At 48.0% G+C, this 15,948-nt stretch overlaps 1 protein-coding gene across 16 annotated transcripts in view; it reads left to right on the forward strand.

Annotated features, from left to right (window-relative positions):
* CADPS (calcium dependent secretion activator) overlaps positions 1-15,948 on the forward strand; it is a 220,801-nt gene that overhangs the window by 190,858 nt on the left and 13,995 nt on the right. For all 16 annotated transcript variants that reach the window (XM_055804351.1, XM_055804350.1, XM_055804353.1 and 13 more), the window contains 2 exons: positions 4,331-4,363; positions 7,488-7,595. In XM_055804351.1, the coding sequence (XP_055660326.1) occupies positions 4,331-4,363; positions 7,488-7,595 (141 nt within the window). The remainder of the gene's footprint in view (positions 1-4,330; positions 4,364-7,487; positions 7,596-15,948) is intronic.

A 15,948-nucleotide genomic window follows, 5' to 3' on the forward strand; every position in this document is an offset into this window, starting at 1 on the left:
CAAAACCGGCCTCAGTATCCAGCAAGGGTTCAGCAACCAGAGCTATAGTCATGAAAAGGTTGTTGTTTTTCTTTTGTTGTGGCAGCTTCTTAGGAAAAACAGATTTCCAAAGGTCTGCTGAAAGTGCACGCCAGAAAGTTTACAGGAGTGTCTCTTTGCAAGCACAGCTTCTCTTATCTCTGCTCACAGACAGGTGTGCACCCAAATGCACGTGTCTGGGGTTGCTTGGAAGGTTACATTAACACTTTCCCCCACCGCCCCTTCTGCCTGCACGTGCAGTCTGCACTCAGTTGTTCACAGAGGCTGGGCAGGAGGCAGAAGGTACTGCTCTGCAAACAGGGAAGGCTTTCCAAAATCTCGTTCAGTAGTTTTAGCTACTTGCAATTGTTTGTTGTTTGCCACTCTTGGGCCCTTTGTGCTGAGTTTGAGGCAGTTTTGTAGGAGCTGTTTGGAAACAGGGCTGGATGTAGGAAGGCTTACCAGCGGCAGCAAGAAACTGCTTGCAGGCAGCTGTGTGCACACAAAGTCTGGCAGCTTATTTCAACCACCACGGGGTTCAAACTAAGAATTTGGACTTTTCAGGTGTGCTGGAGACACTTTGTTCTTTGGAGAAGGAGGGGAAGGGAAGGTGTCCCACTCACTGCCCTGCCCTGCAGCACAGCTCTTCCCCCAGGATAACGCCTGCGTGGTTACAGCCCTGGGGCTGTGCTGGTCCCTGGCCAGGGGGATGCAGGAGAGGGCTTGGGGTGGATACCTTCCCTCGCTCCAGTGCTGGGGAGGGTGAGGAGATGCTCTTGTGCCAGCGCAGAGGATGTGGAGGCGGCAGCTTTCCAGGCATCGGAAGTACCGGCATCAGCCCGGGTAGACAGTGTAATGTGCAGCCCTTCCTTCCCCGTGAATCCAAGCTGTTCCTCGGTTGATGCTGCGCTGCTCCCACCACATCCTACTGTTTATTCTGCCGAGTGCTGCTCCCTTCGATTGCTGAGCAAACCCCCCAGCCACGCCTGGGCTCTGGGTGCCTGTGAGGAGGCAGCACGGAGGTCCGTGGGGTTCAAGCATCCTCACTCTGCTGCTGCTCGGACACTTACTGACAATTAACTGCCCCAGCAGCAGCAAAGCAGTCTGTCCTGCTCTGACCGCCCCACAGCCTTTGAACCTGGCCCTGTAGCTTTGGTTTCCTGAGCTTCCAGCCGGGAAGAGATGTGCATCCGAATAGTTACTGTGTGTGGTGTGTGCAAGTCCCCAGGAAGGTGCCAAGCCCTCACCCCCAGCAAGGAGCCTGGGCACGCTGCAGAGGAGCAGGATTGCTCCTTTCCAGGCAAGGCAGGTCTCTTGCCTTGGCCCGCTTGTTTGCTGGGAGCCACTGGGCAGCACCAGCCACAAGAGGAGGCTGAGGAACAGCCCCGACCCCTTCGGCACTGGGCTTAAAAAGTCTCCCTTGCCTGCAGTAGTAATGTGACTTGCTGTGTTTAATCTTCACAACGATAAATAGAGAGACTCTCTCTTGTTACAGCATGCTTGCACCACCTCCCACGTTTTCCCTGTCTGAACAAATACAACAAAGTGTGATGGTCCAAGCCGCCGAGCTCTAGAAAGCATTAGTCTCCCACCCCCTTCCACCGACTTCTTTCATCGCGTGTTTTCCAGGCGCTCTGCAAGTGACATGTAATCGGGGGTCTTGTGACAGACAGTTTTATCACCTAGTAGGATATCCTCATTTCCAATTCTTGCCTCGAAATTCAAGATAAAATTAATGCATCTGTTGTCCTAATAAATTCTCACTAGCCACTTCTCCTTGCAGAGCACTTTGAAAGGGAAACACCCTTCTAAATTTGGCCAGACTTTTTTTTTTTTTTTCTCTTTTCTGTTTGTTGCTACATTTAAGTGCATCTCAGCAGCAGCAGCCCAGGCCTTGGCTGGGCGTCTACATGTGCAGATCCACTGAGTCACAGGAATGACAGCTGCTAAAATTCCCTTTAATCTGGATGGCCTCTGTAGGCGGAGAATTACACCTACGGTAATTAAAACTAAAGACTGTATATTACCCAAGGGAGACAGAAGTAAAAGGATCTTATTTTTGTTCTGCGCAAGATTTGTATGGTAAACTGAGACGTTTCATGGCAAAGTCACATACTTTGTGAAAAACGGCAGCCTAGCAAAAATCACACAACATCTGGCAGTTTGGAAATTTCACTAAATGTAGCCAAATCTGAGTTTAAAGAAAAACAAGTAATTATTCTGATTAAAGGGGAGTGGGCAGGAGAAGCAGCTCCGTTTTTTTGTGGGTGGAGGGAGGAGATCGCAGGAAGCTGCCTTATTCGTGTCACCTCTTGGCTTTGGAAAGTGGTTTGAGATGGTGGGGCTAAGCTGGACCTAAAAGTGCTAAATCCACGCTCAGCTTGCAGGTTTCCTGGGCTGCTGCTGCATTCCTTCATGCCCTGTGTCATGACTGAAGGTAGTACAGGTGCGTGGCATGGTGCTGCCCCGAGCGTGGACCCCAGCTTGAATCCTGCAGGCTGTCAAGCCGCATCATTTTCCGAGCTTTTCTCCTGGTTGTTTAGCTCTGCTGCTCAGAAAAAGAGCTCGCTGGGAGCTAGCTTGGGCAGCCCTGCCTGCGGCTGCTCCACACCGGCGTGGGTATGCCGCGACTGCCTGCTCCTCCGGAGCTGCAGCTGTTGGCCGGGCTCCAGCCGCCTTCACGCGTGGAGGCTGGGGCTCCTCCGCTCCCGTTCGGCAGGAGCAAGGGATAGCGCTTTGCTACCTCCCGAGAAAGTTGTGAGGATAAATGCAGTGAAAAGGCGAGGTGCCCAGACGGCTGGCTGGAAACGGGGATACCTGGTGGAGAGACAAGTGTTTGCCCTTCGCTGGGAGCCAGGGCTTGGCGCTGATTTTGCCACCTCCTTCATAAACTCGTGTGCTGGGACCTGCCCCGTCCCCCTCCACCCCCTCCGACAGCCAGAGCCCGGCTCGCACCGCGGCGGCAGGCACTGGGCACCCTCCTCCTGCCCTTCCCTCTGTGCTTGCCCCCTGGCTCGGCAGCCCGGGCGCTGCCAATACTTGCAGCGTTCACCTCGGCAATTAGCACCAGTCTGGTCTTTTGTATCGCCTCATTGTGCTTAATTATGCACCCCCCACACACACCATATGAGTGCTTCCACCCACTCTCACATTCTGTCTCACACATACATTCATTCTCTCATTCGGGACACATAATTTATTCATCCCAAGATGCAACTGTGTGCGTGTTATATTTAGGCTGTTTTAATGGTAGCTTTAGAAATATTTAAAAGCAGGTGAGCTTTTACACCCAAACAAAGATGGCCGGCAACGCTTACCCTAATTAAAAGCAGAAGCGTTGTGGAAAATCCCAGCCGTACTCTTTCTAGACACAGTGCCTTATGCTACAGTGGGAAAAAGGTCTCTCTGGCCAGCTGGGCACTGCTCAGTTGGAGAAGTTGGCCCTGATGTTGGGGGCCACCCTGCCGTGTGGCAAACGGGAGACAAAGTAAATCTGGGGTCTCACAGCCCCCGCCAGCTTATGAGGACACCACGAAGTGTGCTGTCCACCCCCCCAATACCTCCATCAAATAACAGCTTTTAAAAGGAGGGAAGAAATAGTAGGAAACTAATGTAGCTGTTTGGAGTCTGGGAAGCAGGAAAGCATTGGGGCACTTCCAGTCGCACGGTGTGAGCATGCTGCCCCGACACCGTCTGTGAGCTCCTGCCGGCATCAGGGCCAGGAAAACAGGGGAAAATAATGTCCCAGGCTGCAACCTGCAAATCCAGGGGAAGCGCGCCATGAGTGGTTCTGTAGGCAGGGGGCAAAATTAGGGTCCTCCGGGTGCTTTCTTGTGGCCACCTTGGTGCAGGTGCCTGCCAGGCTTGCAGTGCTATTGTGCCCCCACTGCCCAGGGAGCTCCCTTGGCTCCCGGGATGCAGCTCCTGACAGGAGAGACACGCACTGCCTTTGGAGACACGTGGCATCGGGCAGAGAAGGAGGACTCCAAAGAAAATAACGATGTCTACTTACGAACCCCGTCTTCCCCCGCTCACTGAAGTAGAAGAGGGAGAAGCACAACTCCCACACTATCATCTGTTGCTATTAGAGCTTTAGCAGCAGTAAAGTTACCTCTCCAAAAAAACAACAACAAAAATACCACCCTTGCCTATTCTTTTAGAGAGGAAATGTAGTTTGTATCACGCATTTTCCCCCGCTCAGCATTATGTTGTCCCAAGTCTTGGCTGGAGAGGGTCTTGCAAGTGTTTAAAGAAAAAGCAAAGACCTGAAAACATACTGACGGTGTAAACTCTCTTCTTGTTCCTTTTACAGGTGAAGGCTGCTTCCAAATACGTGGATGTACCCGTAAGCACAATTTAAACAACTTCTGTCATAGTAATTTGCATCATGCTTTGGTTTATGGCATGTGTAGCAACCCACGTTATGCATTAACAGCCAAGATTGAACCATGGGCCTTCACAATTCTAACATTTGAACTGGAAAGAGTATCTCCATGATGTTAATAATGAGCAGTTACCCTCTTACGGAGACCTACGAGGCTGTTTAGGCAGTAATTTGCAGATGGTGTCAAAAAGGTACCATATTTATGCAATTGGCTTGAATCACATTTTTAAAAAAAAAAAAAAAGGGAGCAGTGCATTCTGTTAATTCTTCATTTGGACTTGTACAAATACAGTATAATTTCCAAACAAAAAGGTCCAGACATGTTAGAACTGAGCCAACACACATCTAACACATTAGCTAATCTATTTTATTTTTGTTCTTCTAATTGTTGGTTTATTTTACTCTTTCGGAAAATGACTTTTTTATTACTTTGGGGAAATGGTGATGAGCTAGCAACATGTGTTTGGGAAATTGTTAATGAAAATAATTTTTTTCCATTTTTCTGTAATTGGTATAGGAAAACTGTACATCGCCTCCTCTAATTAGACCTTGATTCATAAGGAAAAGAACCCTTAACACTCTTAGACAGAGCACTTAACTTGCCAGAAATTTACATTTAAATTGAACTGTAATACATGAATATTGGCTGGAGTGAGGGGTTACTGTAACATCTACAGGCAAAAAGAACCTGAGCAATTACAAATGAACAAAAGGGTAGATCTTAATATACCACACCAGTTCCAGTTAGACTGGGCAGTGTAAATCAAGAATAACTCAGTTGGGTTTGATGACCTGCATGTATAATGTATATATGTATATTTAATGTGGATACGATTGCTCTGCATGATCTCACATGACAACATGATAAATTTATCAAGACATCTTGGACCACATTATTTGCATTCGGTGTTTCCATTCTTTTAGCCCAAGATAAACCTTGCCTACAAAATTACCATATTTTGAGCCCAGCATGGAAATGACAAACTCTTGAACGCTAAGAGGTCTTGCTTGATTTGGAATATCCCAATGCACAGACTGGCATCCTGATGTCTTGGAGTAATAGAAACAAGATATTGAGAACATTAGGAAGAGAGACTCAGAATTCAGTTCTGGCCCTAGAAAATGCTGACATCTTTCCATTGAAATTCCTGTTTCTTTGAGTGCATCTTAAATACTTAGTCATCAGGAATTTGAGCACACAACAGTATAATTAACACTAATAATTAAGTTAATAATTATTAACATTTATCTGTGGGAAAAGCGTGGCCTTTGAGGCATCTGCCTTCCTGGGAAATAAAGCATCTCCAGGGAAGTGGTCTCAGTAAGATGCTATATAACCCTTTCGAGCTTTCCAAAAGCATTGTACCTGGGACACCCTTGGGAGGTCCATAGCAGGAGAAGAGGGTCTGCTCCCATCCTCGGAGCCAGCCACGTGCTCCGGTTCTTTGTGTAAAACAGAGCAGGAATCATTCATCTGGGTTATTTTTCAGTTGTTTCCCCACCTCCCCCAGAAACAAAGCCACGCTACAACGGCTTCCTCGGCAGCCTCGGCATTTTTAATGGTCAGTCACCAGCTCCACTCAGCTCCCAGACCTTTGTGGGAGGCCACCCCACGGTCCGTGAGCCACTGCCTTTCTGGGGGAAGGAGAAGGAAAAACCTGTTTGACTAGGGGACAGAGAGGAAATCCTGGTGTTGAACAGAAAACCATTGGTTAAATCTAATTCCGCAAACCCCATTGCAATCGTCTGGGTACAAACCAATCCATTTAATGCCACCTTGAAATGGGCACGATCGGCATACTGAAAATTGCTTGAAAGTGTAACACTTGACTACTGCCACATTTGTGTTGTCCTCATTGTTTTTCAAATTAATACCTTGTCATTGTTGCAGTAGGTGTTAAGAAATGTTACTGGCTTCCCAAGGGCCAAGCACTGGCCCTTTGCTTGATAATTGTTTGCTTTGTATTAAAAAACTCCCTTCCTACTGCTTTCCAAACTGTCCTCATTTTCACCCTGGAAATTACACAGATGTGTTAACTAACTTCAATTTACAGCGGCTGACAATCGTATCTTGCAGAGAAATGATACTCTGTGATCTGAGGTAAATCACAGTAATGGAAACTAATGACACTAGTTATTAACAAACTTACAATGTGCCATGGAAATTTAAGATTGTGTGGCAGCTCTTGTAATGACTCGCGTTACAGTATTTTAATGGGTTTCCTTTGAGGTAAGTTTGATTCCAATATATCAAGCAATGTGAACCTAAACAGGAATTATTTTTTTTTTAAAAAAAAAAAAAGTATTTTCCCATCCACCTGCTTCAGTTCCCATTTTCTTTAAAGAAATGCTGTTATCCCCAAAATCTTGCACCCTTGTAGGTTACTGTTTAAAATTGGTTCAATTCTGCAGAGAGCTGTGGAGAGGTGACAGCACAGGCAGGATCCCTGCACGTTAGCAGAGGCTTAAACATTCCCGTAGATGTACACTCCCTGACTTACTGTTTACTCAATTTATTCTTAAGAGCAGCACTAAATGTGAGCTAAAGTCAGGGGTCTGAACAGAAAAAGAAAGGCAATTTTAGGATGCCTCCTGCAATGCCAGCTGCTTACCGCACACATCCTCACAGCGTAGAAGAATCACCAGGAGCCCAGCTCTGGCTGTTAGCTTTCTACCTTCAGAAACCAGAGGGCTTGCAGAGAGAAGATGACCCAAGAAAACAACAAACCCCCAGCCTGGCTTGCTGGTTCACTCACTAGGTCAACGGCACCAAAGGTAGCAAGGCACCTTCCCGGTGCCAGTACGTGGAGGAAGAGCTTTATACCTCTGACTGGCTTTGCTGTAGGCAAAAGAAGAGAAGAGCAAGTGTCTTTGCTTGATCGTGTGCCGCACGCAGTATTTTGCTGGGCACAGGGCACAAAGCTGTGGGACTCGGTGTCCATCAGGTAAGGAAAGGGCGAACTGCAGGAGGAGAGCAGGAGATGGAGGAGAAGGAAAAGCAACGACGAGGCTACACAGTGGAGCTGCCTCCTGTGCTGCAATTCATGGGTTTTTTTCTCTCTTTCTTCTTCTCTCCTCCATGCAGAAGCCGGGGATGGATGTTGCTGATGCCTATGTGACATTTGTCCGCCACTCTCAGGATGTCCTGCGTGATAAGGTCAATGAGGAGATGTATATAGAAAGGTTATTTGATGTAAGTAAATGCCTTCTCCTCCTTGGACACCAAGCAGGAGAGACCCAAAATGTGACAAAATAAGACAGGAGGATAAGTCACATTTTGAGAAAATTTATTGGTTATAGCTTTAAAAAATAAATAAATCTTTCCTTTCTTTCTGACTAAGGCTCGTATCTGCTCTCTGCCTGCTTTAAATCTCTACTCTAGTCTACTGTGTCTTGGTCTGTCTGTGCGTGGATTTTAAGGGAACAGCATCTTCTAAGAGACCCCTTTTACTATGTTTAAGCTTGTGGAAAATCTCTCTGTAACAGAACATCTTAGTCATCGTTCTCACCGTGGAAATTTAAGCTGGGTTTTTGGCAGATGCGTTTGCTAAGGGCCATCTCTTCTGCACGTTTTGCAGTGTGTTACATTGACAAGCACTCCAAAACTGGCAGCGAATTAGGCATATTAAATTTTAATTTTAATTTTGAAAGCTAACCAAAACAAAGCTGATTAGGAATGGACTTTCATATTTCAGGAGGACCACGTTTGTGGTGTCTGACACCAAAGGTAAAGTTGAGATGTGGTCTCCTTGATGACGATGGCATGGTAGGAACTGACCCAGATGTTCAGAGCTATTTTTCTGTTGCACAAGATAAATTCATTGGACTGTAAGAGATCAGTGACCTGTGATGCCCGTTTGTTTTGGATTTGGATGCATGTTAACCGGTATCTCTGTTTCTGTTGCTCGTGTTGCGTTACAGCCTTTCTGTCCTCGTAGCTGTTCTATAGCGAAGGTTTTCTGTTGACAGCCAGCCTGTAGCATTAGTGTTTCAGTCTTCTTTAGGGTATTTGTCCATATATCGATTTCTGTTTGAAGCAGCTTCTGTTCCTACTTTTCCTTCTTTTCATCTCTCAGCAGTGCCATTTCTCAGTCTCCTGGCTCTGGAACTGTAACAACCTTCCTTGCTTTCTTTACTCGCTCCTTTGCTTCCTCAGTGTGCAGGGAAAGCTGCTTTTTTTCCCAACCAACCTCCTCCCTCACTCGATAACCTCTCTTTCTGCGCATTACCTGTCCCTTAGAAACCTCTTCCTCCTTTACAACTCCTGCTCTTTCTTTCCCCCGTACTTTATCGGATTAAAATGGAACTTATCTCTCATGTCAAATGTTTTATCACATTATATCAAGTGGCATGAATTAGAGTCAAATAATCTTACTGTGTACATCTACTAGCATGACCCATATCCACTGAGAATGCCTCATTCATGCACGGAGCACAGCAGTGCCTCCTCTGGGCGCCGCGCGTGCTCGCTCCGGGGAGAGTTTGCAACGCAGAGCACCAGACGCAAATCACCCATCAAGCAGGCATGGGGAGAAAAAACAAAACATAAAACAAAAGACTGTCGCTTCCATCTGCAGCGGGCCTGCGAGTGCATTGCTCGTTTGTGTTGAAATTTATTCCATGAGCAGTTAGATTTCCAGAGCTCATCTGGACTGTTCTTTTCAATGCCCACACTGCCTTTTCCCTCATCCTTTCCCTATGATTCACAGTTGGTCTGTTTGTACCCTTTGGGCCATTATTTCCAATTTTCAAAAGGCTGTAATTAGCACAAATATTGATTTCGGTTTGATCCACTCATACTTAGTTTCACCAAGCTATATTTTAAGCAAATTAGCAGTTGACTGAAAAAAAGAGCAGCTACCTTGGTGGAAGGCAAAAAGTGCAAAACCTTTCTTTCCCTCCCTGCTTTCCTCAAGTCTCCTTGGTCAATGTGATGTAAAATAATCAGGAGTAGGGTTTTTACATTGCATTGCCTGTTTTGACCCACTCTGGCTGCAGGTGGGAGCCGCAGCATGTGGGAGCTGTTCCTGTTCCCATTCCTGTTCCCATTCCTGTTCCCATTCCTGTTCCCATTCCTGTTCCCATTCCTGTTCCTGTTCGTTCCCATTCCCCATGCCGGCAGGATGGTTTTGGGACCCAGTGCTGCTGGCATCTTCACACATGTTCCATGTACGTGAGTGTGCGCCTGCGAGCGGGGCGAGCTGCAGACCCCTTCGTTCACAAGGGGGAGGGGGAGGGGATATGCTGAGCCCGAGCCACCCAAAAACTGGAATTCTCTTTCAAGCGGTTGTGTATTGTCTTTGCCAGGGTGCAGCTGAGGAAGCTGATTGCGCCTGAGGTCAGCTCCTAGCACGGCTGAGGTGCTGCCAGTGGGGCAGCAGCAGGGTTTATGAGTACATGGGGGTCACCTGGGTGCAGACCCCATTTAAATCAGTGCTGTGTTCACCTACGTTTCGGTAAGGATGGGAGCAAATGCTTAACTCTGTTGTCCTGAGCTCAGCCACAGCCCTTTGCTGCCCTCACCTAATGCAGCAAAGCAGCGTGGCCACGGGGTCTTTAAGCTTCTTTGGTCTCTGCACCTGTGCTCATATTTTCCAAGGACATTTTTAGGTGCTAGCTACCTTTTTAATAGGAAAGAGAGGAGGAATAATCAAAAATGGTATTTGTGATGCTGAGTTAGACTTGGACCTGATTTTGTTCTCGCTTCCCCCAGCACAACAGAGGAGCAATCCTCTTAGCTGCAGAGTTTCTCCAGGCAATGAGATTATTAACACTTTCAAGGCCAGCTCCTCTGCTGGCTTAGTGTGGCGATGCTGGCTTGCTGCAGCCAAAAGCTTAGTCCAGTTTTAGGATATTGTCCGGTAATACGTGCAGCAGTGGCAGGTAAACAGCTTAAACCTGCCGGCAGGCAGTTCCTCTGCTCTCAGTGGGATTGTGATAGAAACTCCCACAATATAGGGCTAAATCTCCCGTCTGTGCAGCCGTGAGTGATGCAGGAGAGAGGCACACAGTGCAAGGTTGCCTGTTGCATGTTCCATGAGGTTTGCAGCTCCTGGGCTGTTCCTAATCCTAATTCCTTGTTTCTCCATAGTCCTGCCCAGCATTCCCATTCGTTTCCTTTTTGTTTCCTCCCAGGAGCAGAGGCTGCAGAGTGTGTTAGGCCATCTCCCAACAGAAGCTGTGTTAATTTGTCTTTTTTTTGCATTTACCATGATTTCTTAGCTCAGAAACCACCCCTCTTCCCTTGCATTGCGTGTCCTGCTCACACCTCCAGAACAGGGCTATGCTTTTTGGGAGATACGGGTGTTTGTGGAAGATTACTGTAGTATTTCTGTGTGGTCTGTGTGTTAATCCTCTTAATTCTGAAAATTAGTCACAGGTTTCCACCGCTCCACCCCACCCCGAAATAGATTCATCTTAATTTTAAAAATCTGTATTCTTGGGATCATTGAGTGAACAGATTGATTGTGGAGTTCTGCTGGTAATCAAAACCTAACTAGCTTTTTGGCAGTGCTGTTTACTGCAGAGTAACATGACTTATTTACTTGGCCTGGCTCACTGATTTGGTAACATTTAAAGCTAAAACACTGTAATAAGGCCCGTTGGTAGAGAGCAGTGGTAACAGAAGAGCTTCAGAATGGCATGGGAGCATCCACTCCCTGTGCTCCTGCGTGTGGCAGAGTGCTTTGGGATTTGAACAGCTGTGGTGCTTTGCACACAAGGCAGAAGGATCGCAAACTCTGTGTAGTGCCTGGTAGACAGTAAGGTTTTATCACTTTTTGGCCAGAAAGTGGGCAGAATTGACATGTGGAATGTGACTGTTTATAGGGATGATGAGGCAGGGGCAGGCGGGTGTATCTTAAACATGGGAAAATATCTTCAGAATGATCCCGAGTCTTCAGACCAATCCTGCAAAATTCAGGTCCCCAGTGGCTTGGGACACATAGGATCAGAGTTTATACATCCGCAATTTTGTCTGAAGGCAGTGGGAGTTTTACTTGTGAGGGTTGTGCCCCTCAGTGGAAGTTATTTATACATGTGTGTACGTGTGTATATCTTCACGCACACCCTTAGATACTTGCAGTATAGGTTTCAACCCGTCAGAATGTATGCGATCCAGAAAGCCTATGATTGACTAGTAGGTAGTGTGAATGCCAACCTTTCTTCCTCATAAATTGGTAAACACTAATGTAAAACATAGCGAGAATGTTTCCTCCCCAGCCACAGGCGAGTAGCACGTACACAAAAGGCCACTGAACGTCAAGTGAGCTCCTCGAGATCCTGCGAATTCCAGCATCCTGATGCAGTCCCTAAATAGCGCAGATGGCATTTTTCTCTCTGATGATTAATTCAATATCTTACTGAAAAAAAAACAAAAACATGCTTTTGATATGAGAGATCAAAACACCAAGAGAAGCTCCTAAGATTGCTAGGACCTAAAAAAAAATTAATTTATTTTTTTCCTCCTTGTACTTCTTGAAGACACCAGCCTGAGTAGAAGATAAGGATTAAACCAGATGTGCTTAGTGCTAGTTCATCTGCTTAAATCTAGCAGTCTCTGAGATCAGTGATTAAAAAGCCATCTCCAACTTTGATGAAATCCACTGCGATGGTAATACTGTGTCTCTGATCGCTTTCTTATGGGCCTCATGTCTGCCTAAACCGGACATAGAAAACATTTCACTGGAGATGATACATGGATTATATGGGTCAATTATACACTTAATCTGCCTTCTGGGGATTAAACGTGCATAGATTGACCCTGCGTATTTGGCTTGTCCTTGGCAGTTATCAGATCAGGAAGGTTGCCTTTACCAAAAGGTCTGGTAAGAACTTAATCACGCAGTGATACAGCCCGCAGAGGTGGCAGCAGCCGCGGCGAGTTTTGCAGAAGGCAGTTTTACCACTTCACTGTCGCTGTGTACGTTCGGCTTCCTCGAAGCTCGATGTCACAGCTGGGATACCAGGCGGGGTATCTTCTCCTGAAATGAGAAAGCGAGCCCCTTCACCTCTGCCGGACGGTGGTGGGCTTTTGTCTTGATGGCAGGGTGGGCTCGGCAGGGCGCAGCAGGGAGGGCGATGGGGAGGCTGGGGGGTTGCTGTGCCCTGTGCTGTCCTCAGCGCAGAGGGACATTCACTCCAGGTCCTCTCCCAGCAGCAAAGGAGAAGCCATGGCTCAGCCGTTAGAGGAGCCAGCATCTCCTTCCCACCACCCTTGGCAGGCACAAGCCCTCAGCTGGGGCTCTAGTGCCGGGTCCCATCCCTCCAGCTCGGTTCAGGTGGGTTTTTAGGAAGCCCAAGCAATATCCCAAGGCTGATGTTGCAGCTGGTGGATTTTTGTTTCCTGTCCCCAGCAGGAGTGCTGGGCCCAAGGACACGGCTCAGGACTGTCCTCCTATTTCCAAAAGTGGCTGCCCTTACTGGTAACTGACTTCTCAGTATCAGAGATCTTGAGTAATAAGGACGCAGGGCACCGTGTAAGTCTCATACACAGCAAAATCCTTCTACAAATTTCCAGGAACCTGACTGAGTGCTTCTCGCTGGTTTACTGGAGGGTCTATGGGCAGCTCAGCGTGTGTTTCAGTACCTACTGATTTGGAGCCTGATCTCACACCTGCGTATATGGAAAAATTACAAAACGCAGATTGACAGCTAGATCAGTTAATTCAGCAAGTCCTCTGCAGATGCTTAGGCATTAGGTTATTTTTAAAAGCAAAGCTTTCACCTTCAGTGGGGTTACCCACTTGAATTTTGGCAGCTCCTTCAAGGCATGCTTGCAGGATCACGGCATTTCTTGCTAGAGCGTAAGCCTTGCACGGCACAACCAAATGCCAAAAGAGAACCCTCCTCACCCTCCCTTCTCTTTCCCCTCCTTGAACCCAAAAGCCTGGTCGTGAGTCAGTGGAGCTACTCACTGTGAGTTAGAATTACTCACAGGAGGACGGGTTGCAGGATCAGGGGAAGAACGGATATCAGGCTGCGCGCCGGGCCCCCATCTAATATCTGCTTGCAGCCGCACTCACCACTTTCTCTTAGACAGACAACAACCTGTTTCCCTCCTACGCAGCTAGACTGCTCATTAGGGCACTAACTCTCTCCCACTCCCATCCTGATATGGCCTCCACTGAGCTATTTCTTCTGGGTTGTTTTTTGCTTCCCTCCCCCCCCTTCCTGAGTGAGTTGTGAAATGAAGACAATTAGGCAGCCTGAGCTCCAGGAGGTGCAGCTTGCTTTTTTCCTCCCCGTGCATCTTTGGAGGAGCCGGAGCAGTGCAGCTTTTGCTGCAGAGGCTGCCGCAGCCTTCGGCTGGCTTGGCAGGACCCGGACCCGCACCTGCAGTCAGCCCCGCTGCAGGGGCCTTTGCTGGGAAAAAAAAATAAAGAAATTGTGATCGCAGTTGTCCGTATATCTTCTAGGAAGGGTCGCATCCTATTTGTCCTGAGGGGGTGCAGCGTGCACTGTCCTTCTGCAGCCTCTTGTCCTTCCCCGGGCCCTCTCGGAGGCACACGGGAGCGGGGCGTAGCGCTCAGACCAGCCCCCGTGCTTTTACACGCCGTACGTGAGCTTCACACGGCAGCAAGCATGCACTGGCGCGTGGCCTCCCGCCTCTCCTGCGTTCCCCTTAGCAAGGCTTCTTTCCTGAAGTGCTCATTTAAGTAGACTCCATTTAATTTATTTTAGGGAAAGTCTTAATAAAATAAGTCCTAGATTTGTCACTGGATTTTACATGCTCGTAAGGGGTTTTTTCTCCTCCTAAATGTCTTTATCGGAACAGCTTTTCATGTTCCAGTAGACATTTGGTTGAAGACAGTTAATTTGTTTTCTTTTCCAGAGGAGATTTTCCATTAATCATTCTAAGAAGGCAGACTGATTGCTCCGTTACGTTAAGGTCAGCATAGGCTTGCTAACATCATCCGCACAGTGCTTTTGAGCGTCGGAGATTTTTGGTTTAGGGCCGGCACTGAGTGAAAGATCATTTGTTTCCTGGTAGACGTGAGCAGCCGGGGTGGGTGCTGGGGGAGAGGTGCCATCGTGCCGTACTGCAGGCAGCAAGGCATCCTCGATGCAGGGAGCGCCTTCCTCGGAGCAGCCTCTCTGCTCCCTGACTGGGAGCTGTCTGTGCACATTTGTAACTGCGTACGAGTTACGCGGCGCGCTCTGAAGCTGCCTTCCAGCTTCATTGAAGAGCCTTTAGCTAATTGGAGCTCCAGTCTTGTGGTCGTCAGGAAGGAAAGCCTGAAGGTGCTGGTGTTCCCGGTGAACCCCAGCCCATGGGGCTGCCAGCTGAGCCTGGGGGTGCGAGGAGCGTGGGAAGGGCCGGGATGTCCCAGGGCATGCAGATGTGCGGGTGACCCCCCAGCCTGCCGGGGCACGGCTGCCGTGGGGCCAAGCCCCCCGCTGCCGGGGGCTTTGCTTCCTCCCTCCAGGCTGCGCAAAGGGCCTTTGCCCAAAGGAACCCACGGTGCGCACAGGGGTGAGCCAACGGCCCCTGCGCGGACAATGATGAATTGTCTGATTTCCAGCAGCGCCTTCAATCCCTCTTTTCCTTTACTTCCCCTGCAATGCAGCCCCACACAATCGCGGCCGTTGCCCGCGCCAGCCAGCAGTGCATGTGAGATTAGCTGTCCCAGGTCACTTCATTTCTCTTGATCTGCAGCTCTTTCCTTTCTCAGTGCTCCTTTAAACCTCGCCCTGGATGTATGATATCAGCATTCAAAAATGCTTAGCAGGACTCGGGCAGGCAGTGCCTTGCCTCCAATGTGTAACCCCAGGAGTGATGCCGGGGAGCTGCTCCCTCCTGTGCTCAGGACCAAGATACCCAGGCAGCCTCTAGCTGTTTTTTTGGAATTTGCAGGCTATAAAAGAGCCAGCTAAGGTTTATGGAGTCCCGCTTCATGACAGCTTTCCATTCAATCTGGTAACAAGTGTAACTAAAGCATTCCATAGCATGCATTACTGTATTGCATCTTATTGAGCAACTTTGCATCCAGTTATACCATCGCTGCCTTGCACTAACAGGGCCCTGGAACTAGGACAGGAAAATAGCAGCACATTGTGTGGATATTGTGCTTTACTAAGCTGCTTTATATAGAAACTCAGATTTTAACATGTCAACTTCATTTCTTTTTTGAAAACTGGAAATAAGCAGAGAATATTTTATAGGTTAAAAAAAAGTATTTGAGAACAAGCATCCATACAGAAGTGGTTTTGTGTGTGTGTGTGCCTTTATATGTTTTTATGCAGAAGCTCTTTCATTTAGGAAAACTGACGTCTGCAAAATCCTGCAGAGCAGCAGGGTTTTTTGGGTTTTATTTGACAGTTCACAGCAAGCGCTGTGCACTTTGCTGAGCTGTATCTACAGCAAAGGGAAAGAGGCCCCTGCACCCAGAGCAGCCTGACGGTGCACCCAGGACCCCGTGACGAGCTCCAGCTCTTGCTGCATCTTTCAGCTCAGGGATGCACATAGCCAGGACAGGCTTTACTTGTTACCTGGAAGGTGGTGTTTTCTGCAGATGCATAATGCGGTCCCCGAGGATGGGGACTGT

Source organism: Falco peregrinus, chromosome 5, assembly GCF_023634155.1.
Source record: "Falco peregrinus isolate bFalPer1 chromosome 5, bFalPer1.pri, whole genome shotgun sequence".
NCBI classification, from domain to species: domain Eukaryota; kingdom Metazoa; phylum Chordata; class Aves; order Falconiformes; family Falconidae; genus Falco; species Falco peregrinus.